The 24,916-nt window shown below is 43.1% G+C and overlaps 1 protein-coding gene across 2 annotated transcripts in view; it reads left to right on the top strand.

The window, feature by feature from the left end:
- LOC309400506 (uncharacterized protein) overlaps positions 1-24,916 on the top strand; it is a 128,583-nt gene that overhangs the window by 14,066 nt on the left and 89,601 nt on the right. For both annotated transcript variants that reach the window (XM_081969040.1, XM_081969039.1), the window contains 3 exons: positions 2,842-3,021; positions 3,851-3,946; positions 11,331-11,405. In XM_081969040.1, the coding sequence (XP_081825166.1) occupies positions 2,842-3,021; positions 3,851-3,946; positions 11,331-11,405 (351 nt within the window). The remainder of the gene's footprint in view (positions 1-2,841; positions 3,022-3,850; positions 3,947-11,330; positions 11,406-24,916) is intronic.

Below are 24,916 nucleotides of genomic sequence, written 5' to 3'. Positions count from 1 at the left end.
CTGGTGGAACAGGGGTTGGAGTCCTACTCCAACCTTTTTGTTGTCCCGAAGAGTTCGGTGTGGTGGTGGAGGGCGATCCTCGACCTCAAATGGCTGAATGCCTATCTGGTTTACAGGTGTTTCAAGATGGCCTCCCTAAGATCCATTTTTCAGGGGATCAGGAGGGGGGATCACTTAGCATCAGTGGAACTCACAGAGGTCTATTTACACATCCAGATTCTCCCTTGTCATCGCAGATATCTCCGGTTCTCCCAGTTGGGATGCCACTTTCAGTACAGGGCTCTCCCATTTGGGCTGGCTTTGGCCCCGCACACTTTCACGAAAGTCCTGGCAGCATTGGCAGCTCACCTGCGGTCTATTCCGGTTAGATTCGTCTGCTACCTCAACGACATCCTAGTTCAGGCCCAGTCCCCCTCGCAGGCATGGCGCAATCTAGATCTCACAATCCGGACACTGCAGACGCTGGGGTTTTTAGTGAACTTTGCAAAAAGTCACCTGTCACCTTCGACACAGATTCTTCCATCTCGGGACGGTCATAGACTCAGTGACAGGCCGGGTGCTGCTTTCTTTGGAACGTCGGTTGAGCCTCTGGACCTTGGTGCAGCAGGTGTGTGCAAAAAGGTCCGATTCCATCTTGGACCTGTCCCGTCTCCTGGGCAAGATGGTCTCTTGCATCGGCATCGTACCGTGGGTGCCCCTACATGCCAGGCCTCTTCAATGGGCGCTCATTCCCTACCAATGGTGACTGCTCAGCAATTCTGCGGTTCTCATCACCTTTCCAGCAGATGTGAGGCTTTCCCTCCGGTGGTGGCTTTCCCCAGCGTTAGATCAGGGAGTAGAGTTCAGGGAACCAGACCGCATCACGGTTACGACAGATGTGAGCCTCTTCAGCTGGGGGGCGCTGACAGGCTCCCAGCTGGCGCCGGGTCGGTGGACTTTCGCAGACCTGCGCCACAATATCAATTGGCTGGAGTTGAAGGCGACTTCTGGCGCTTCACCACTTTCACGACCTCTTGGCCAGCCAGCATGTTCTTCTTCTGATGGACAATGTTGCCGCAAAAGCGCACGTGAATTGCCAGGGGGGCACGCACTTGAGCCTGTGGCTCGAAGCCCTGAGGCTCGGATCATGGGTGGAGAGATACTTGTCATTGATAGTGGCGGAGCACATCTCAGGGACGGCCAATCACCAGTCCGACTGGCTCAGCCGTGCAACTGTGGACCACAGGGAATGGAAGGTCCACCCCGATCTGTTCCGGAGGATTTGCCAGAGATTTGGCACCCCCCTGGTGGACCTCTTTGCAACCCCGGCAAACGCACAGCTCCCACGCTTCTTTTCACGGTTTCCAGCACGGGGAGCAGAGGGGACGGACGCCCTGTGGAGCAGTTGGCTGAGCGGACTACTCTATGCGTTTCCACCCCTTCCTCTGATCCCGACGACCCTGAGGAAGGTAGAGACAGAGAGGGCTGTCATCATTCTCCTAGCCCCGATGGCCGTGGTTCGCAGACCTGGTCCAGATGTCCATCTGGCCCCCGTGGAGGATTCCTCAGGAGGAGGTCTCCTTGTGTCAGGGGGTCTTGGTCCATCTGGAGCCTCAGTGGCTCCACCTCACCGCCTGGCACTTGTGCAGAGCCTCCTGAGGAATGCCAACCTCTCATCGAGGTTGCTGGATTTGTTGTCGGTGGGAAGAGAAAGAGCAATCCAAGCCACTTCCTGGACTGCAGTTTCCTTATATCCGCTTCTTCCTTATATCTACTATTTCCTTATATCAGGGCCTGAACTTGTATTTTACTTCATTACGATTTACTTTCCTGTGGACTTAGATATGTTGGCACATATGCATTGAAAGACAGAAGGCATAATAAAAATAAATGCCCCTTGTTCAGGAGAATATCCTGTGCTTCTGATGGAATGGATAATCACAGAACCTGATGCTATAATACATTTTTAAAATCCGTTGTGTCCTTGGTGCTGTCCAAGCTTGTTTCTTGCAGTCATTTCGTGACCCAACTAGATAACATCATCAGTTCTAGAAGGGAGGAGGCTATGGGACGAGGAGGAGGGTGGTAGGATGCTTGGTGCTCTCTGAGCTTGTTTTCTTGCAGACATTTCATGACCTAGCTAGGGTACGTCATCAGTGCTAGAAGGGAGTGGGGTTCGCTCTCTGTTTATATACAGTAACATGCCTTGCAATGTTGGAAGGTGGAGGGTTTTTGGCCTTTGTACTTTCTCAATTAGGAGAAAACCATACACCCCCACCAACAGTGGCAGAGGAAGCTACCCTATACAGGTAGTCCTCGCTTAACAATCAGTCACTTAGCAATTGAAGTTACGATGGACCTCTTCAGAGCTACTTCCAATTTGGTTCTGGAGTTCCGATGGCTGTGCCTTTCCTGTGGTCACACGGATCATATTTTGGGTACTTGGCAACCAGTTTGCATTTATGGTGATTTCTGGTGGTTTTTTTTGCTGGTTTCCAGCATTTACTCCTGGTTTCTGGCAAAAAAAGTTCCCATTGAGTAAAATGTATTCGTTTCATGACTGAGGCATTTGCAATATGATTCTGGTGTTTGCTTAAGAGCTGCCACAAAAAAAAGTTGTAAAATCAGGAGGTGACCTGCTTAACAACTACCGCAATTTACCACCATAATTCCAGACTCAATTATGGTTGTAAATCAAGGACTACTTGTATAAACAGAGCAAACCCTTCCAATAACAATGATTTTACCTAGTCAGATAATGAAACGTCTGCAAGAAAACAACCAAGGACTAAACAATTCTTGGATATAGATATTCTCTTTGATTTGTTAATCTTAGTTGTTGTTTTCCTTCTCTGTGTGCAGCTTCCCCTGTTGATGTGGCAGAGGTTTCTTCTGGAGATGGAGAGGCCGAGGGAGAAACTAACCTGTTTGTTGATGTAGCAGATGCTTCTTCTGGAGATGGAGAAGCGGAAGAAAAAAGTAATCTGTTGGTTGATCAAGACAATTGCTATGAAATGAGCTTCATTGATAGCGCTGGCCTTGGTGAGTTTCTGTTCTGTAATATTTATCCACTGAGCCTCAGCCACTGACCCACATCCTTTTGTGGTGTAATGTAACAAATTGTACACAAATCCACTTACGATGTGGCAAGTTTACCCAATCCTGTCCCCAAAGCTGGTAATTTGTATTCATGTGTTGACCTGCCAGGTGGCCAAGATCATACTATGAAATTTGCTATTGGATATGACAATAGCCACCAGTTTAGTTATTTGTAAAAGATTGGAGAAATGAATGGAGGATCCGATGATTGATGGCTGCCCGCAGATGCCATATTTTCAGTAACAGCTATCAGGCAACAATAATGGAAGAAGGCTGTCATTCTTCTGTCTACTTGCTTGCAAGCTTCCTAGAGATACTTGCTGTTTTGCAAAATAGTTGTTAGCCTGATCCAGTCTTTGTGTCCTTATGTTGTTACAGTATACCTCTCAGGTGGAAGAATGTGGCAACATTTTCTTTCTTGCTTGGCCAGGCAAACATGATGTTTTTTTTTATCAACCAATGATTTATCATGCTTTAAAAATACTTGGTCTTTACCAATTTGTCTACCACGTAGTCCTGCCTTTAGTCAGAAGCTTCCTAGAGGAATGACTTGATACAGATCTATTTCTTCCTTAAGCATTTAGGTCAAACTGCAGTGGAGGCAGCTCTTTTAGGATTTTGAGGTAGGAAATCTAATTTGATCTCAGAATATCATAGTAATACATTTTATGCACATTGGTACTAGGTAAACTGTACGCTACATCAAATAAAAAGTTATTGTTTAATTCTGGGTTGAAATCATTTGGGGTCTAATTCTCTTTATTCCACAAAGAATATCAGATTGTTCGTCATAATATCAAGGAAGAAAAAGAAGAACTGCATATTAAGGAGGAACCATGGTCTCCAGGAAGCCCTGGCAGTGATGAATGTGAGTGTAATAATAAAATGGAAAATTTTGATATTCCTGGGAATCTTGATTGGGGTGAGTGGAATATTCCAGGAATTCGAATTGCTGTCCTTCGTTACTGCCTGATATACTCTATGTGATTACTTTGAAATGGATTTGGCATTTTCTTCATAGTGTTCTATTTTAAAGATGTGGAGTGGGAGGACAAAGAATGGCTTGAAAAGCGATGCTTTGGCATCTCAAGACAATTTAAATTGTGTCAGGGAAGAAAGTGGAGCCTACAAGCATTTCAAACTGCCATATTTTTCAGAGTATAAGATGCACCTTTTTGCCTCAAAAAATCTGGGTGCGTCTTATACACCGAATACAGTATTTTTTTGCCTCCCGAAGCCCCGCCCCTTCACCAAAATGGCCGTGCATAGCCTTATGGAGGCTTTTAGAGAGCTCCTGGGGTCTGGGGAGGGCAGAAATGAGTGAAAAACGGCCCATTTTTTGCCCCCCCAGCAGCACTCTATAAGCTTCCTAAGGCTATGCATGCAATTTTTTTGACAAAAAACAGGCCCGTTTTCGTGAAAAACAGGCCATTTTTTGCTCATTTTTAAAAATTGTTTTAATTAAACGAAAACAAAAAAAACATTCTTGATTACATCTTGTAGAAAGCATGTCGATTGGTTACAAATAAATTTCGTGCGTTACTATACATCCTTCATATTTTTAATTTACATTTTAAAATTGAAATTTTTTTATGTATTTTACCATCAATATACCATCATTCTCATTTAGCTATAATTATTTAAACATGCTTTAAATCTAGAATCTTTTGTATTTAAAGACACAACCACATACTGGCATTCATGGCAGACATCTGGTTGTGAGTCTCTGGGTGTGAAATGGGGCCCAGGGAGTCAGTTGGGTCTGTTGATAGTATACCTGGCTCCCCGCCATACATCAACGGCCCTGCCCGGACTCCTCGAGCTGATCGCGGAGATGGCGATTGAGACCCCCAAGTTATTAGTGATGGGGGATTTCAATCTGCCGTCGACGGGAGAGGCATCCGAGGCAGCCCGGGAATTCATGGCTTCCATGACAGCCATGGATCTGACTCAAGTAGTTCGGGACCCCACACACGAAAGAGGCCACATACTGGATCTTGTGTTTGTCTCCGACCAGTGGACGAGTGATCTGGGAAGAGGGAATTTAGTCATCACGCCCCTGTCATGGTCAGATCACTCACTTCTCCAACTGGACTTCCCTGGTGCTACTCCCCGCCGCGGGGAGGCGGAACCAGACGGTCCCAGATGGTTCCGCCCCAGGCGTCTGATGGAACCAGATAGGTTCCAGGCGGAGCTTGGGCCACCTCCTGCAGACCTGTCCCGCTCCCGGGCAGAGGACCTGGTGGCCGCGTGGAACAGTGTGGCCGCCGGAGCCTTGGACCGGGTTGCGCCTTTGCGGCCTCTCCGATGGCAACGATCGACCCGGGCCCCCTGGTTTAACGGGGAGCTAAGGGCGATGAAACGCCACAGGAGACGCCTAGAGAACAAGTGGAGATCCTCCCGCTCCGAATCCGATCGAACACAGGTAAGAGCCTACTTAAGGACCTACTTTGTGGCAATAAGGGTGGCCAAACGTCAATATTGTGCCACCCTTATAACGTCCGCAGAGAACCGCCCTGCCGCCCTGTTTCGGGTGACCCGCTCCCTGCTGTCTCAGGGACAGCGGGACCCCCCATTGCAGGGCAGGGCAGAGAAGTTTGGGGAATACCTGCAGGATAAAATTGATCAGATCCGGAGGGGGTGGACCCACTCCAGTGCTCCAGAGGGGGCGTCCGAGGCTAGTCTTGAGATTCCACGCTGGGAGGAGTTTGACCCTGTTGTCACCGAAGATTTGGACAGGTTGCGCGGGCAACTGCGAGCCACCACATGTTTACTGGACCCGTGTCCCTCCTGGTTGGTACTGGCTTCCTGGGAGGGTTCACGAGGCTGGCTACTGGGACTGGTGAACGCTTCGTTGGGTGAGGGCCTTTTACCAACCGCCTTGAAAGAGGCGGTGGTGAGACCCCTGCTCAAGAAGCCTTCTCTGGACCCAATGGAGCTAGCAAATTATCGTCCGGTCTCCAACCTTCCTTTTTTAGCGAAGGTTGTTGAGAGTGTGGTGGCTCAGCAGTTCCCGCGCCACCTGGAGGAAGATGATTATCTAGACCCGCGCCAGTCCGGCTTCCGGCCCGGTCACAGCACGGAGACGGCCTTGGTCGCGTTGGTGGATGATCTCTGGAGGGCAAAGGATGGGGGTTGTTCCTCCATCCTTGTCCTATTAGACCTCTCGGCGGCTTTCGATACCATCGACCATGGTATCCTATTGCGCCGTCTGGAGGGGTTGGGGATTGGGGGCACCGTATTGCGGTGGTTCCGCTCCTACCTCTCTGGCCGGACGCAATGTGTGTTGACGGGAGCAGAGGCCCCTTACTTGTGGGGTCCCACAGGGGTCAATCCTCTCGCCTCTCCTGTTCAACACATATATGAAACCGCTGGGCGAGATCATCCGTGGTTTTGGGGTGAGATATCACCTGTACGCTGATGACACTCAGCTGTATATTTCCACCCCAAACCACCCCAACGAGGCTGTTGAAGTGATGTCCCGTTGTCTGGAAGCCGTGCGGGTCTGGATGGGTGACAACAGGCTCAGGCTCAACCCCTCCAAGACAGAGTGGCTGTGGCTTCCGGCAGCCCGGTACAACCAGCACATTCCATCGCTGGCCATCGGGGATGAACAATTAGCCCCGGTGGAACGGGCACGCAATTTGGGCGTCCTCCTTGATGCCCGGCTGGCTATGGAAGATCATGTGGCAGCCGTGGCGAGGGGGACGTTCCACCAGGTTCGCCTGGTGCGCCAATTGCGACCCCTTTTGGACCGGGAGGCCTTGCACACAGTCACTCACGCGCTGGTGACGTCTCGTCTGGACTACTGTAATGCTCTCTACATGGGGCTCCCCTTGAGGTGCACCCGGAGACTGCAGTTGGTCCAGAATGCAGCCGCGCGGGTAATTATGGGGAGATCGAGGTTCTCCCATATAACACCGCTCCTGCGCGAGCTGCACTGGCTTCCTGTGGCCTACCGGGTGCGCTTCAAGGTGTTAGTTACCATCTTCAAAGCGCTCCATGGCATAGGGCCTAGTTACCTGCGGGATCGTGTCCTGCCCCATACATCCCTGCGGCCCATTCGCTCACACAGAGAGGGTCTCCTCCGGGTGCCGTCCTCTAGAGATTGTCAGAGGGCGATGCCCAGGAGTAGGTCCTTCTCTGTGGCGGGCCCTACCCTTTGGAACGACCTCCCCCCAGACATCAGAACAACAACCGATCTCCGCTCCTTCCGTAGTAAACTGAAGACCCACCTGTTTCGGCTAGCCGGCCTGGCATAACTCGACAACTTTTCCACCCCTAGGTCATATTTAATTGTTAATTTTAGTTTTTAAACTCTTAATGTTATTGGGGTTTTAACCTTTTTCAGTATTGTAATTATTTATTTATTTTTTACCTCCTCTGTACGATACTGTGCTGACTGTTGCTTGTGTACGTCGCCCCGAGTCCCTGTGGGGAGAGGGGGCGACTAATAAGTTTAAATAAATAAATAAATAATAAATAAATAATAATAATTAGCTATTCCTATAAACCTCCAATAATTACCCTTTTATAACATATTCCCTTTTTTTTTCCAACTCACTATTTAAGGCTTATATCTAATTGCTTTTACCAATGCCAAGACATATAAAAATCATTAAACACTATCCATTAACACTTCCTTATTGTTATTATAGTTATCTGTTCTGACCCCCCCTTCCTCCTTCGCCCACACAGAACACGCTCCGGAACAATACGAATTAACAAGGTTTATTCCACAGACAGACAGAAAGTTCCGTGGCAGTAAACCACCACGACAAAGCTCACAAATACAAGACACGAAAGCAGCTATCCAGCCTGCTACGTTTCAAGACCAAAACTTCTTGCAGGAGTTCTTTGTTGACTGCTGCAAAGGGTGTATGCACAGTCAACCCTTTTATAGCCTGAAGAGGAGTCTCCTGATCAGCAGCTGAGAGCCCTTACCGCCGATAATTGCGCCCTCGCTCCTTGCGTCTATGGGCGCGGCGATAACGGGCGTCCAGGAACTCCCTGTTAATCTCTGACTCACTGTCTCATGACTCCTCCCCACTGCTCCAAGGCATGGCATCAGGAGCCCCCCTCCTCTGGCTCTCACCGCTGCTCCATGCCTCAGGCGCCTCCTGGTGGCCGACCAGACTCTCCGATCCCTGCTCAGAGTCGGAACCCTGTCCAGTGTCCTCCACATCCTCCTGAGCTGACTCATAGGGACCCTCACTCTCGGAGTCTAGTGGCAGCGGCAACGGCTCCTGCTGGGCCACAACAGTTATCTAAAGAAAAAAAAGAAAAAAGAAAAAAATGTCATTTATATCACATCTCCTCCCCTCCGACTCAAGAAAAATTACATCTTTATAATAAAATCTAAACAAAAGTTTGTTAGTAAAGTTTGTAAGTGCCCAAGAGAAATTACATCTTTATACTAAAATCTAAACAAAAATATATTAATGAAATTGATAAATCTTTTCCCCAGGTCCCAATTTACAGTTTATATCCAAATTATTTTTACTAATTGAGATTATTTCATTATTATTATCATAATGAGTTATTAATTAACAAATAAACATTTTAAAGAAAACATTCTAAAAGTGTCTAAGAAATCCTACTTATTAATCACCAAAGGTTAACTAAGTTTTGAGTTATCAACCTTCATTATCAGCCTGTGTCTTTCCAGTAACAAAACAGTCTTATCTCTTTAGCCAGTTGTTGCATCAATTCTCTTATAAACTTCTTTATAAAGTTTTTAAAGACTTCTCTCCGCACTTTTTTGCTTGAAAGATCTCTCATGTAGTCTTGTTGCCCTTGAACTGGTATTAAAATTAACATGTCTGATTATCAGATGTCTTTCTAAATCTGTTTTTCTTCTTAATTCCATCATCAAATCCATATCTTGACAGGAGGGGTAGAGCTCCAGATCATCAAGTATATAATAATAATCAGATTCACTTTTCCATGTTCCCTCCTTTCCACTTTCACTCATAGGTGCTCCATTATTAGGTTCATCTGTTATCTTGTCTTTATCTTCTATATCTTCACGCTCTTCTTTAATTTTTGAGGCTCCAGTCCCTTCATCTTTTATTGAGCCAGACAATAATCTATCTAACTTCTTATCAAACCTCTCAAATCCTTCCAATATCTTTAGAATTCCATCCAAAAAATCCTGGTAATTTAGGGTTTCTTCATCTGTATATAAATTCATATTTCCCAGAAGAAAAGAGAAAGTTTAAAATCCACTGCCACTCTCACCTTCAATGTCTCTTTTATGTATAAAAATATTTTTGTTTTGAATTTGCTTAAACATAAGATCCTTTTAATTTTTTCAAAAAAGTGAGGGATCTATCTTTTCTTTCCCTTCCCTTGTCCAAAATATTCCACAAAGATACCTGCAAGAAAACAGTCTGTGTCCTTGAGTCATTATCAGTCTCTACAGACAAGCTGCAAACCCTCAAGTTACAATGTCAACAGAATCAGAGAAAATAGAGCAAAGAATATTTTGTTTCAAAAAAAGAAAAAAAAACCAAGTTCTGGCTTCCAAATGGCAGATTCAACTTTCTCTTATTCGTATCAAAATTAAGGACAACAAAAATCACTGTGTCTTTAATAAAATTTAATAAACAGTAAGAGGAAGGATTGTTAAAGTAAAAAAAGTTTTAGTTCAACCAAAAAATAAAGGTAGCACAGAGTAGGAGAAAAAATCAATTCATTCACTTAAGAGCGGAAACGGGAAGCGTTCCAATCACTTCAATCCACAAAACGCTGTTACATAGAAGAGGGGAAAACTTTCTAAGGCAGTCCAATAAAGATAAATTTCGCCACTTTATTCTTTTGCTTAAAGGACTAATTTATCTTTTAAAAAACATTTCTTTGGGCAATCATACTCAAAGAAATAAATCTCACCAGCTGGACACACTTTCACTGCCTTCTTTCCGGAGCTGTCTCCGACTTTGTCAGCCTGGGGGCTGTCTGTTTACCACCAGCTTGGAGAACTTCCCTTCAGTCGATCAGGGACTTTGCGGTATCCCTGAGACCAGCAAGGATTTGTCTCCCTGTCACTGTCTCTCTGGGACGGTTTAGGTCCATATGGACCGTGCACCTGGAAAAAGAATCAATGGTGTTGTGTCGTCGCGACGTCTGGCTCGTTCAAAACTTTTGCTCATTCCCCCCCCCCCCCCAAGCACTCTGCAAGCCCCCTAAAGGTTATTCATGATTTTTGTTTTGAAAAAAACGGGCCCGTTTTCACGATGTTTGCAGAGTGCAAAACCTTTTTTTTTCCTTTTGGAAAGCTCTTTAACTGATTGATGAGAATTACATTGATCAAGTGCTGTGCCAGCAGAAACAAAGTCTTAGGTGCTGCAGATTGTCAGCTACTTCTCCAGCACATGGATGAATACACCTGGAAACATCTACCTACCTACCTACTCTCTCTCTCTCCATAACTACCTACTGTATTTCTCTCTCTCTCTCTCTACTGTATTTCTCTCTATATCCCTTTATCTACCTACCTAACTACTCACTCTCCCTACCTACTGTTCTTTCCCGTGATTCCAATGAATATGCAGACACAGGCTTGGCTGTCTGCCACGACTAATTACATAGATAAAGCCACCCCTTGGCTAGGAGCCTAGAAAGCTATCTTCAAGAACCAAGATTAAATTTACGGAATACTTTCTCAATGGCTAGTAAAATGGACTATTGTTTCCTGCAAAGATTCCCCTCCCATCGCTCCACCTATAAACTCTTTGGGAGGGGCCACACCCTTAACCAGCTGTCCTTACTTTCTTCTATGACGTCTTCTCCACAGCTGTTCCTTTCTCTTCTCAGCTCTACGTACACGCATATCAGGGACAACCTCCCTCTGTTCCTCCTCACTGCTCCCTGACTCAGATGCCACCTGGTGGCCAACAGGCCTCTCTAGTTCCTGCTCTGACTCCAAACACCCTCCAGAGTCTTCCTCATCCTCCAGAGCAGTCCCATAATGGTCTGAGCTGTCAGAGTCCACCAACAGCTCAGCTGGCCGCTGCTGGGTCACAACACCTACCTACTGTATTTCTCTATCTTTCTCTCTCTCTATCCCTCTATCTACCTACCTACTTTTTTTAAAAAAATTGCCTCTTCAAAACCTTGATGTGTCTTATACTCCGAAAAATACGGTACTTTGGTTTCCACTGAGAGCTCAGGGAAGACCTTCTGCCTGCTGCACTGGGGTCTAGGGAGGTGAAACAGAGTAGAACATTTTGATTTGTATCTCTTGTGTACAGATCCACCTGTTGCAGTCACCATTAAACAAGAAGAGGAGTTGTGTGTCGAGGATCAGGAGGGTTTGGCTTCACTTGGTGAGTGCTGGATAATAATGCCAGAGTACAGCAATTATTTAGCATAACCAGGCTTTCCTACAATTGAAGGAATATTTAGTCCTTAATGATGTAGAGAATGAATTCCACGTGGTAAGTATAACTTTTTGGTTACATACCTTGAAAATGTTAAGCCCACAAATACAGATACGGTGTTTCCCCAAGAATAAGACCCAACCAGAAAATAAACCCTAGCATGATTTTTCAGGATGCTTGTAATATAAACCCTACCCCCAAAATAAGCCCTGGTTAAGATTGTCAGCCAGATGGACACATTTAGTATGTCCGTTGCAACACATGACAGACACATTGAATTATAAAATAATATTAATATATAATTAAATATCAAATAATAATATTGGCATTAATGCTTAAAATAAATAATATACATTATAATTTGTAAATACACAAGCGGGTGCCTTTGGATGACAGGTAAAAACCTATGTAAACTGTTGAACTCGAGACTTACTCCCAAATGACCAGAGTACAGACACAATTCATGTGTGTTGTGATGGACATACTTAATGCACTCATGTGAAATAAATGTTTTCTGAATTTTCGTGCATGCAATTTTTCATCCCTTTTTTGTGTCATTCTTAATTGTCACCATTCTTAACTGTCATCATTTTTGTTGCCACTCCTGTCTTGTAAATCAAACAGAAGGCCTGCAGGCTGGGTGGGAGCATATCTGGCCCATGGGGCTGCTCCAGAGATAATGAGGACTGGCCCCTGCAGCCGTGGCCCAGCTTGGCTGATTGTCCCCCTGCCATATGCACAGGCGGCGAGCACGCAGGGGCTGACGGTGTTCGGCAGCAGCTGCAGCCCACCAGCCCCTTGGCTGGAGCACTCAGGCTGCGCAGTCCGCACAGCACAAGTGAGTCAGAGCGCTGTTACCACTGGCCCGGCCCTCCAAGCAGCAGGTGGCTGCCCGCCCACTCCATCCCACCATTGGTCTTTGCTTGCCCGCGGCTGTGGTGAGGGAGGCGCAGCCACCTGCGCCTCCCCCACCACAATGGGCAACCACAATGCTGATGTGGCCCTCAGTGAAATTGAGTTTGACACCCCTGATTTAATGATAGATTTAAAGGGAATAAATATTTTCACCCCCAGACAAGATGAGTGCAAAAAGACAGAGCTATTCCATCGAGTTCAAGAAAGGAATCATGGAGGACTCTTGGGGCAAGAATCTTACAGCTTTCTGCAATGAAAAGAAGTTGGATTTCCAAATGGTCCGAAAATGGGAAGCAGAGTACAATAACCTCAGTCAACAGTTGGACAAAGGAAATGCTAAGAAGTACAAGTGTGCATCAGGTTGGCAACCTTTATTTCCTGAACTGGAAGACATCATCTCTGAATGGATTGCTGACAGGAGAGCAAAGGCTTTGGTCGTGCACAGGGCTGATATTCAAGCATTTGCCCTTGCAATGGCATCACAGTTATGTAGAAATATCCCCAGAAGAATTCATAGCATCGCAACACTGGCTGGATGACTTCCTTCAGTGATATGAACTGTCTTTAAGAAGATTGACAACACTGTTCAAGCTGGAAGATACTGAACTTATTAAACATGCACTTACATTCAAGTCCTTTGTTGAAGGCATCGACTTTTCTAAATACCAACTCTCCAACATAATTGCTATGTATGAAACTGCAGTGATTATGGGCCAAGGATCTCAAATTACAATTGATCAGAGGGGTGCCTCATCAATCTACATTCTCTCCACTGGTTATGAAGTGCACTTGTTACCTGTATTTTGGCAATTCATCTGAATGGAAAGAAAGCCCCATCTGTAATCATCACTAAGGGCAAGAAAAATAAGATTGAACGTGTTTCAGGCATTTACGTTCTCTAACCGAAAAAGCCTGGTGCACAAAAGCAGTTATAAGGAAGTGGGTCGATTTAATGTTGCTACTTGTTTTGTGAGGTGACCAAAGATGTCTGCTAGTCTGGGATTCAGCCAGCATTCACTGCGCTAAAGATATGAAGAACTTCCTTGCAGAGAAGAATAGATCAAATAATGATTCCTGCAGGAATGACTGCCTATCTCCAGACTCTTGATATTGCAATAAACAAGCCATTCAAGGACCATTTGCACATGGAAATCAATGACTACATTGAAAATAGAATGGAGAGAAATCAGTGTGGAAACTTTGTGAAGCCTAGCCTGTCAGAGGTTGTGACTTGGGTGAAGAATTCATGGGATAAAATCACTGACAGCTGTGTTGCCAATGCTCTATGAGCAGGCTTCATGGAAAAGAAGTGCTCATTTAAGGAGAGCTCTATTGCTGGACATGACAGATTGAGGCCAATAGTTCTACAGGAAATGGAGTCGCAAGAAATTCAGGCTGGAATTTGAGGTTTGGAAAGTTATGATGATGTTCCAGAAGATGACATGACTGTATTTGAATAAATGTAGATTGTTGTATATCAGGGGTGTCAAACTTGATTTCATTGAGGGCTGCATCAGCATTGTGGTTGCCCTTAGGGGGAGTGGGGGGCATGGCCAGCTCACAAGCAAAGACAGATGGTGGGACAGAGTGGGTGGTTGCCTGCTGCTTGGAAGGCCAGCCCTGCAGTCACATGCTCGTACTCACCGGCACTGTGCAAGCTGCGCAGCCTCAGTGTTCTGGCCAAAGGGCCGGCGGGCTATGGCTGCTGTTGGACACCGTCGGCTGCCACGTGCATGCCTCTTCCTGTGCGTGCACTAGGAGGACGTTGAGCTGGGCTGGGGCTGCGGGGGGCAGTCCCTCCCCATCTCTGGGGCAGCACTTCGGGCCAGATATAAGCCCATCCTGCCCACAGGCCTTGTGTTTGACATGGCTCTTGTAAATGAAAAAATAAGACATCACCTGAAAATAAGCCCTAATGTGTGTTTTGGATGGAAAGTTAATATAAGACCAGGTCTTATTTTCAGGGAAACACTGTTAGTCCTTGGATTATGACCACTTGTTGAGCAACTATTTTAAGTTACAAGTCACTGAACCAAGTGGTACTTAGACTGATCCTTGAAATTCTAGCTGTTGCAACATCTTGTGGTAACACAACCTACATTTGGAATCTTCTTTGCTGGCTTCCCACAAGCAAAGTCAATGGGGAAGCTGGCAGGGAAGGTCACAATTTGTGCCTTTAAGTCACTCCTGCCACATTTCTCCTGAGAAGCCCCATTACGGGGATCTCGGGGATCTTGTACTCCATAGCATTCCAAGCATGTGCCCATCTACAGTACCCCTCCACCAAGCTACCTGCCTGCGGTCCCCACCAACCCACTCATGCTCCCAATCTGTGGCACCCATCCTGTACCCACCTGTTCCTGCCTGTGACTCCCACCTCTTCCCACTTAACTGCAGTCCTGGAGTAACAATGGCAATCAGGACTGCTGGGATTGCTCTTATTAAGTGTTTTGGTCAAGTGATGTCACAATTTATCACTCAGTGATGAGAATTCCAGTCTCAATTGTTGTCATAACCCAAGGGGTACCTGTAATGTATTCTTAGATGTTTTCATGCTAGTGCTTTTAGCTTGTTTCTCCTTCAGATAAGGATGAATTGTAGAACATCTCCTTTTCAGCTTTTGGTTTCTAAACTGGAATCTTTTGAACCGTGGATAGGGATTTCTTTTCCCTTAAAGAGTGGTTCCTTTTTGCTTTAGCTGGGCACCCAGTGCTACTACATTCTGTTGAAGAAGAAGAGGGACAGAAGACTCCAACATCCTTGATGGCCTGTAGGAATGCTGTTCTGCACAATGCCACAGATGACCCTGAGCAGAAAGAAGCATATGCAAAAGGATGCCTTGTTCAGTGTGGCAAATGCACTAAGAACTCCGTGCAGCAGGAGACCTTGACTGATCACCAGTATAGCCGCAAACGAAAATTCCAATGCACAGAATGCAACAGGAGTTTCGCTTTTGAGGGACAGCTGTCCCAACACTTGCTAATACACGTACCAGGGACACAGTTCCATTGTACTGAATGTAATTTGTGTTTTTCAAGCCAAAAGGCGCTTACTGTGCACGAGCGTGTTCATGCTGTGGATTGGCCGCTGCACTGTTCTGCATGCAACAGGACATTTTTGGACACAGCAGCATTTGATCAACACCAGTTATCTCATGCTCCAGGCCAGGTTTGCCGGTGTGTGGAGTGCAGCGTTTACTTTACCGATCCAGCAGCTTTAGCAGAACACAAGCGAATGCACTCAGAAGACTGGCCTTTCCGGTGTGCTCAGTGTGACCGAACCTTTGTCCATGAGGGCTTACTGTTGGAACACCTTCAGAATCATAGCCGGACAAGGAGTCGCCGCTGCCATATCTGTGGCTCATGGCTATCCTACAAGGGTTTGCTGAAGCATACTGGGGCCCAGTTGTATCACTGCAAGAAGTGTAATACTTCTTGCCAGGTTCAGGGGTCTGACTCAGTGACTATGAGTGTTAAAAATGCAAAGAAGCCAGGCAAAGGTAGTTGTTAGCCCTCATTAGGCTGTATCCTGAGTCAGATGCAAATATTATTTTTGTGGATTCCTCTTCTTTAAGGCAGTTAAGAAAAGTGAAGGAATGCACTTGGATATATTGTGATAGCACGGAAGTCTTCCTAATTCTCAAGGATTAGGCAACATGGATTGGTCCAGAAAGGATGTTGCTGTGGAATAAGACCACCTGCTCCTGTTAGCAATGGAATGTAGAGGATGCTTCTTTAACTTCTTACCTGCAGTCTCCTAATCTCTCCCCCCTTAGTACATCCAAATTTGATTTTTCTTGTGATCAGGTGGGCAGTTTTCTTCTTTTGACTTTTGAATAAGTGTTGGAAATTGCAACCTCTTGCATTGTGTAAGGGCTGCTTTGTTATCTGTAAAATAGGTTTGCTTCTTAGGCATGCATAGGAGAGGAGCTTATGGCAATTGGAGTGCTGTTTTTGCCATCCACTTATCCAAATCAGCTTTTTGTTTTCACTCTCAAGTCCCCCTCTGTAGAGGATTATCACTTGTCTGTCGGGACTTTCTCATGATAGATAACCATAGTCACTGTAGAAATAATATTCTGAAAAGTGTTCAGGCAGTAAGTGGTTGAAAAACAAGCTACAAGCTACATCTGGATATATTATCTCTGAAATATTTTCTGATTTTGCTATTGCACATTTATACTCTGTATTCTTCCTATGCTATGTTTCCGCTTTCCTTGGTCTGAGCTTTTCCATATGTGTTAGACAACAGCAAAGTGGGCTGGATGTATGTGAAGTAATCCAACATATCCTGAGGATTTCAGGTTGCAGAAAGTGGCTTTATTTTTTTACTCCACATCAGGAAGAATATATTAGTGTTTTCACTTCTGGAGTTGTTACATACAGTACTGTGCAAAAGTTGTAGGCAGGTGTGAAAAGTTGTAAACAATGCTTTCAGAAATATAAATAATGATTGTTTATTTTTGTGAATTTTCAAAATGCAAAGTGAGCGAACAAAAGAAAAATCTAAATCAAATCAATATTTGGTGTGACCCCACTTTGCCTTCAAAACAGCAGCAATTCTTCTAGGTATACTTGCACACAGTTTTTCAGCTGGTAGGTTGTTCCAAACATCTTGGAGAACTATCCACAGATCTTCTGTGCATGTAGGCTTTCTCACATCCTTCTGTCTCTTCATGTAATCCCAGACACACTTGATGATGTTGAGATCAGGGCTCTATGGGGGCCATGCCATCACTCCCAGTACTTCTTGTTCTTCTTTACGCTGATGATAGTTCTTAATGACTTTGGCTGTATGTTTGGGTTCCTTGTCCTGCTGCAGAATAAATTTGGGGCCAATCATACGCCTCCCTGATGGTATTGCATGATGGATAAGTATCTGCCTGTATTTCTCAGCATTGAGAACACCATTAATCCTGACCAAATCTCCAACTCCACTTGCAGAAATGCAGCCCCAAACGTTCAAAGAACCTCTACCATGCTTCACAGTTGCCTGCAGACACTCATTGTACCGCTTTCCAGTCCTTCGACGCACAAACTGCCTTCTGCTACAGCCAAATATTTCAAATTTTGACTCATCAGTCCAGAGCACCTGCTGCCATTTTTCTGCACCCCAGTTCCTATGTTTTCATGCATACTTTAGTCGCTTGGCCTTGTTCCCACGTCAGAGGTATGGCTTTTTAGCTGCAACTCTTCCATGAAGACCACTTCTGGCCAGACTTCTCTGGACAGTAGATGGGTGTACCTGGGTCCCACTGGTTTCTGCCAGTTATGAGCTGATGGCACTGCTGGACATCTTCCGATTTCGAAGGGTAATAAGCTTGATGTGTCTTTCATCTGCTGCACTAAGTTTCCTTGGCCGACCACTGCGTCTACGACCCTCAATGTTGCCCGTTTGTTTGTGCTTCTTCAAAAGAGCTTGAACAGCACATCTTGAAACCCCAGTCTGCTTTGAAATCTTTGTCTGGGAGAGACCTTGTTGATGCAGTATAACTACCTTGTGTCTTGTTGCTGTGTTCAATCTTGTCATGACATGAAACTGTCTTTCACAACCTCACCTTGGTAGCAGAGTTTGGCTGTTCCTCACCCAGTTTTAAGCCTCCTACACAGCTGTTTCTGTTTCAGTTCATGACTGGGTTTCAACCTACCTGTGACATTGATGCTCATTAGCACCTGTTTGGTATAATTGGTTGATCATACACCTGACTATAATCCTGCAAAATCCCTGACTTTGTGCCTATGTACCTATGAGAATTGATGCTAGTTTGAAAGCAAAGGGTGGTCACACCAAATATTGATTTGATTTAGATTTTTCTTTTGTTCGCTCACTTTGCATTTTGACAATTGACAAAAATAAACAATCATTATTTATATGTCTGAAAGCATTCTTTGTTTACAGCATTTTTTCACTCCTGCCTAAAACTTTTGCACAGTACTGTATATATTTTTTCCTGAAGCAGTCACTAAGAGGTTTCGATGCATTGTATGCTAAAAGATTATCCTGTGTGCTCATGATTTGCCCTCATGATTTCCTTTGGTCTTAATCCACTAATTTACCTGAAGGCTGTTCCTCATTTGAGAAATATACCAAACCATACTTTTTCCAGGTTGCTTGATTCGACTGAAGAAGCTGCTTTATTGTAAGGAGGAAATCAGTCAATTTGCTTCCATCAAGCACTTCGTCGCTTTTGTGTTTTTAATATTTGCTGCTTCATTAAATGGTTACTTCCCTCTAAAATATCAGATTTGGATTTTGTGGTATTTTTACATATCTTCCTAAGTTAGAACTTTATTTTATTTTAGTCATATGGCCTTGTTCAAGGTGCTAAAGTTACTGGCTTCAAATTCTGTTGGAGTTCTGCTAATAAAATCTTAGCAGAGTTTATATTATCAACTGCTCTAGTCTTGGGTATCAGCAATGCTGGCAGATAGAAACATAGAAACTGCAGAGACCGAGTAGTCCAGTGATGGCTAACCTTTTTGTTGTTGGGTGCCAAAAAAACGAGCACGTGCATGCGATAGCACATGTGCGTCCCGGCACCCCTAATGCAAAGTGCGCCCCCACATGCACATACGCGCACCCCCCCGCTCCCCCCCGCCACACTTCTCATCGCCAAGCTGAGCTTGGTATTTCCTCCAGGGGCCCCAGGGAGGCCGTTTTCACCCAACCCAAGCGCCAGGAAAGCCTCCGGAACCTGGGGAGGGAGAAAAACAGGCCCAATGGTTGGGCATGTTTTTCACCCTCCCCAGGCTCCGGAGGCTTTCCTGAAGCCTGGGGAGGGAGAAAACAGCCTCCCCTGGCTCCCTGGAAGGCTGAAAATCAGCTGGCTGGCGCAGGCATGCACACTGGAGCTAACGGCTCGTGTACTGGCAGATATGGCTCTGTGTGCCACCTGTGGCACATGTGCCATAGGTTCACCATCACGGGAGTAGTCCCTCGAGTCCACCCTTTTGAGTTTTTTGTTGTTTTTGTTTCAATGTATTTGGTTTTTTAAACTATCTTTATTATTTTATTTTATTTTATTTTGTCGGGTGATGGACATATTTATCCCAAGCATGTTTGAACTCACTTACTGACAATTAGCCCACTACTGCTACTGGTAGCTGGTTCCAAGCTTCCACTACTTCTGTGGAGTAATCCTTTCTAACATTACTTTTTTTTTAATTAAAAGTTTTCATAAATTTTACAAATATTACCCCTTCCTTCCCTCCAACCCTCCCTCCCCGCAACCTCCCAGAGCAAAATACAGGGTATAAACATTTAACAATAACAAGCTAACTGATTTTAACATCCTACCTCCTCTTGTGCTTTAATTCCCCTTTGGTTAATCTAACTTTAGGTAAATTGTAACATTCTTTGTGCCTTCACTCATAAGCTAATTGAAATTTTTTAGTCCAATATTTATTTTGAATATAGTCAATCCAACTTCTCCATTCCAACTTATATTTCTCATCTGAATGGTCCTTCAAATATGCTGTAATTTTGGCCATCTCTGCTAGATTTGCTACTTTTAGCGTCAATTCTTGAATAGCAGGCATTCTTCCCTCTTCCAGTACTGCGCCACCAACAATCTTGCTTCCGTCGTTAAGTTCAAAATCAAATTAGTCTCTATAACTGTACAGTCTGTAATTATACCTAACAAAAACAACTGGGGGGTGAACTTTATCCTTTTTTAAAGTATATTTTGACTAACCCACCATATTTTTATCCAAAATGCTTTGACTTTTTTGCAAGTCCACCATATATGGTAATACGTAGCAACAGCACAATCACATCTCCAACATTTAGGTTGTAAATTCGGATACAGACAAGATAACTTTTTGGGATCTAAATGCCATCTATACAACATCTTATAAAAATTATCTCTCAAATTCTGAGCTTGCGTAAATTTTACATTTCTTACCCAAATCTTTTCCCATGTTTCCATCATTATTGGCTCTTCGAAATTTTGTGCCCATTTTATCATACAGTCTTTAACTAACTCTGTTTCAGAATCTATTTCTATCAGTATATTATACAACCTTTTTATATGCATTTGACTCTGGTCCCTAATTTGTTTTACCAAACTATCCTCATTTTGCATGATACCAATTGTCTGATCTTTTTTCCATCTAGCTTGTAACTGTCCATACTGGAACCAGGTTTGAATTACCCTTTCCTCTCTTAATACGTTCAAAGGCTTTAACTGTAGTACACCTCTCTCTATATTAAGAAGTTCTCTATATGTAATTACATCCTGTTTTTGTTCTATACTTATATTCTCTATCGCGTGTCTGGGTACTACCCACATAGGTATCTTATCATTTAACCTATATTGGTATTTTTTCCAGACACGCAATAGGGCATTCCTTAATATATGGCTTTTAAAAATCTTATCCACCTTCTTATCATATATTAAATAAGCGTGCCAACCATATACCAAATCATATCCCTCAATATTCAATATTCTATCCTCTGTTAGATTAATCCAATCACTAATTGTTGATAAAACTACTGCTTCATAGTATAATTTTTAATTGGGCATTTTCAAACCTCCTCTTTCCCGTATGTCTTGCATTATTTTAAGTTTTATTCTTGGTTTCTTCCCCGCCCAGACAAAGTTATTAATACCTTTCTGCCATTCTTCCAAATTTGCATCTTTTTAAAGTATTGGTATCATTTGAAAGAGAAATAGAAACTTAGGCAAAACATTCATTTTTACTGCTGCTATCCTTCCCAACAATGACAATTGTAGTTTTTCCATTTATTCATCTCTAACTGTATTTTATGCCATAATGATTCATAATTATACTTATATAATTACCCATTTGAGGTTGTAATGTAAACTCCTAAATATTTAACCTTTTCTACTATCTCGCATCCTGTTACTCTTTCTAGTTCTTCTTTTTGATTTGTGGTCATATTTTTAACTATCATCTTTGTTTTTCCTAGATTTATTTTGAACCCAGATACTTGACCATATTGATTCATTATGTTCATTAAACCTATAGCTGATTTCCCCGGTTGGGTTAAAGTTACAACCAAGTCATCCGCAAATGCTCGTACTCTGTATTCATAATGCCTAATCTTAATTCCCTGTAGGTCATCTGACCCACATATTCTATTCAACAATAACTCCAAGGTTAAAATAAACAATAATGGAGACAGGGGACACCCCTGTCTTGTTCCTTTTTCAATTTTGAAGGATTCTGTTAAAACTACCATTAACTATAATTTGCGCTGTCTGTTTCTTGATAGATTGTGTGAAATACTCTCCAAAATGCATCTTTTGTATTGTTTTTATTAGAAATTGCCAATTCACTCGATCAAATGCTTTCTCCGCATCTAAGCTGCGGGGAATTGGTTGTTGTTCCCCAAATATTCCAATATATTAACAATTTGTCTTACATTACTTTTCATTTGTCTCCCCTGTATAAAACCAGATTGATCATTATGAATCGTTTGTTGTATAATTGACATCAACCTATTTGCTAATATTTTAGCAAAGATTTTATAATCTGTATTAAGTAATGAAATAGGTCTATAGTTTTTTGGCTGAGTGTGGTCCTGATCTTCTTTTGGAATCAGGGAAATAAAGGCTGTTCTCCAAGATGGCGGTACCCTTCCATTTGAATTTTATTAAATAATTCCTTAAGAGGATCTACCATTTCTAATTGTAACTTTTTATAATAAACCGCTGTCAATCCATCTGTACCTGGGGCCTTCCCAATTTTTAATTGCTTAATTGCCAGGAGAATTTCCTCCATGGTTACAAGTTGATTCAGTCTTTCCCTTTGTTCATCTGTAACTATAGGTATTTTCTCTTTCTCCAGATATCTATCTATATCTAAACCTTGTATTCTATCACCAGCGTACAATCTAGTATAATATTCTGAGAAAGCCCTTTTAATCATATCCTGTTGATAAACTTCTTTGCCTTTGTATTCTACTTTCTCTATAGTATGAGACTTTTGCTTTTTCCTTAACATGTATGCTAGCCATCTACCTGGTTTATTTGCATTACAAAAAGTATTATGTTTAGCATATATCAGATTAGTGGCTACTTGATCTGACATCAACATATTGAACTGCCCTCGCAGTAAAGTAATTGCTTCTCTTGTCTTCTTATCATCTGGGTTAGATATTAACGCCTGCTCTTTCTTTTTTATCTCTTCTTCTAATTCCCTTCGTTTTTCCCTCTGTCTACGCCTATATAGATTGTTCAAATTTATTAAGACACCTCTCATGTAAGCTTTGCTTGCATCCCAAACCATTTCCATCGATGTCCCCTTATGCATGTTAAAAGCAAAATATTCTTTCAATAGTTTTTTACATTATATAACATTTCTCTCATATCTAAATAAATTTTCATTTAACCTCCAAGACCTCCTAGATCCCTCTCTATATTCCAATTCCATCCAAACCAGATTATGATCTGTTAGAGTTCTCGAGCATATCTTTGTCTTCTTCACCCTAGAAAGTAAATCATTTGTAATTAGTATGAAGTCAATTCTGGAAAAGGATTGATGCCTATCGGAAAAAAAAGTAAAGTTCCGTTCTTTAACATTCTGTTCCCTCCAAATGTCTCTCAGTTCCATATCATCCATCAACTCAAAAAAGGATTTAGGCAGTCTTGTTCGTGTTTGACTATTTTGCAGTAGTCTCTTCTTGTCTTTGATGGTGTCCAGTACTCCGTTCCAGTCACCCAATAGTATACACGATCTATAATCCCATTGTGTTAATTTAGTATGAAGCAAGTTGTAAAATTTTTCTTGTTGTTGATTGGGAGTATATACTCCTGTTAAGAGTCTTTTCTTTCCTTCTATTAGTAGTTCAATTGCAATATATCTTCCTTGAGGATCTGCTTCGATTAATTCAGCCTTTAAATCTTTTCTTAAGTATATAACTATACCATTTTTCTTCTCTGGAGCAGATGCCACAAAGTATGGTCCCAATCTTGCGTTCATCAAGTATTTCTGATCCTGTGTTCTAATATGTGTTTCTTGCAAACAAATTACATCATTTTTAAATTGTTTCAGATAGTGAATTTTTTTTTTCCTTTTTTTGTGGTGAATTTAAACCATTAACGTTCCAGGTTAGAAATTTAATTGTCATCTTCAGCCCCCTGAAGCTTTCTAAGAGCTGCCTGGAAATCTTGCTGGGATTTCACCTTCGGTCTTGCTCCCCCCACAGCTTCTGTGTTCGTATTTGTAATTTCTTGGATTATTCTCTCGGTTTGCTGCATCTTTAATTCTTGCTCTTTGCGTTTAGTGGCGCTCGAGTTTGTCTTTGTTCCATAATTTCTTCTGTCTCCTCAGGTAAGTCCAGAGCTTGAGCAGCTCCCGCTTGTACCTGAATATCTTGCTGTCTGGTCTCGCCTGCTTCTTTTCTTCCTCTAGATCCTGGAGATGGAGGGTATCCAGCCTTTAATACATTGCTATAGAAATCTCTTGCTTTCCAAACTGAGTTAAGACGATATCTTTCTCCTTGGTAATTCACCACCAATCCGGCTGGGGCCTCCCATCTATATTGTATCTGGCGATTTCTAAGTTCGTCCACTAAAAATGCGTAATCCTTTCTGGATCTCAACATTTTTGGAGGGATTTCCTTCAATACTACCACGTTTTGCCCTGCCACTTGCAACTTATTTTTGTAAGTTGCTTGCAGTATTTCATTCCTAGTTTTCCTGGTGACAAAATAAATTACAATATCTCTTGGTAGTTGTCTGGCAATCCATGAATTGACACGGTAAATTTTATCGATCTGCCAGGCACACTCTACCTTTGGTTCACCAGTTAATTGGGAGAAAGCTTCAGCAAAAATATCTCTCAGATCTTCTTGGTTATGTTCTTTCAGACCTCTTATTCTTAAGGCAAATTCCATTGTTCTGTATTGTATCATTGTAACTTCTGCCTCTGATTTATCGATTTTGCTTTGTGCCTCCTCAACATTATTCTCCAACTTGATATTAGACTGATTAATTTCTTCCACCTTCTCATCCAGAGATGTTACATAACCAAGTAAACCCTTAAATGCATCTACTATATCCTCCCTAATCTGTTGATTACGGGTTTGGATTAAATCCTTAATTCCAGACATTTCCTCAGACACGTCTTTAAAAGCATTTGAAATCTTTTCCTCCAAAACAACGGCTTGGTCCTTTAATGTATTTTGGAGAGCCTCAAGTGTCAGAGTTTGTGTTTCTACTGAGGGTAATAAAGATTGTAATTTCTGTCTCTGGGCTGGGGAACTTCCAGTGTTCTTGGAAATGCTTAGTTTTGTTTGTTTTGAAGCCATTTCCAGATATTCAAACAAACTTTTCAACAGCCAGTTTATTGAGTCCAAAAAGTCCACCTATTCCCCCAGATTTGTTAACTAATACTGTTTTCTTTGATCTTAAACTCTTGAGTCTTTTAACATCGTTAGCAGGCAGTTAACAAGTGCTGTCCCTTTTAGGTTTCACTTTCGACACGCCCTTTGTTATTCAATCGCCATCTTCCTTTTAAGTCCCCTTGTCTTCACAGAGGGAAGTATATTACATTGGAATTAAGGTTTGTACTTAC

This window comes from Natrix helvetica, assembly GCF_964273705.1.
Source record: "Natrix helvetica genome assembly, chromosome: W".
In the NCBI taxonomy this organism is placed as follows: Eukaryota; Metazoa; Chordata; class Lepidosauria; order Squamata; family Natricidae; genus Natrix; species Natrix helvetica.
Note: the sequence above shows the minus strand (reverse complement) of the source record. Positions and strands in the feature narration are given on the sequence as shown.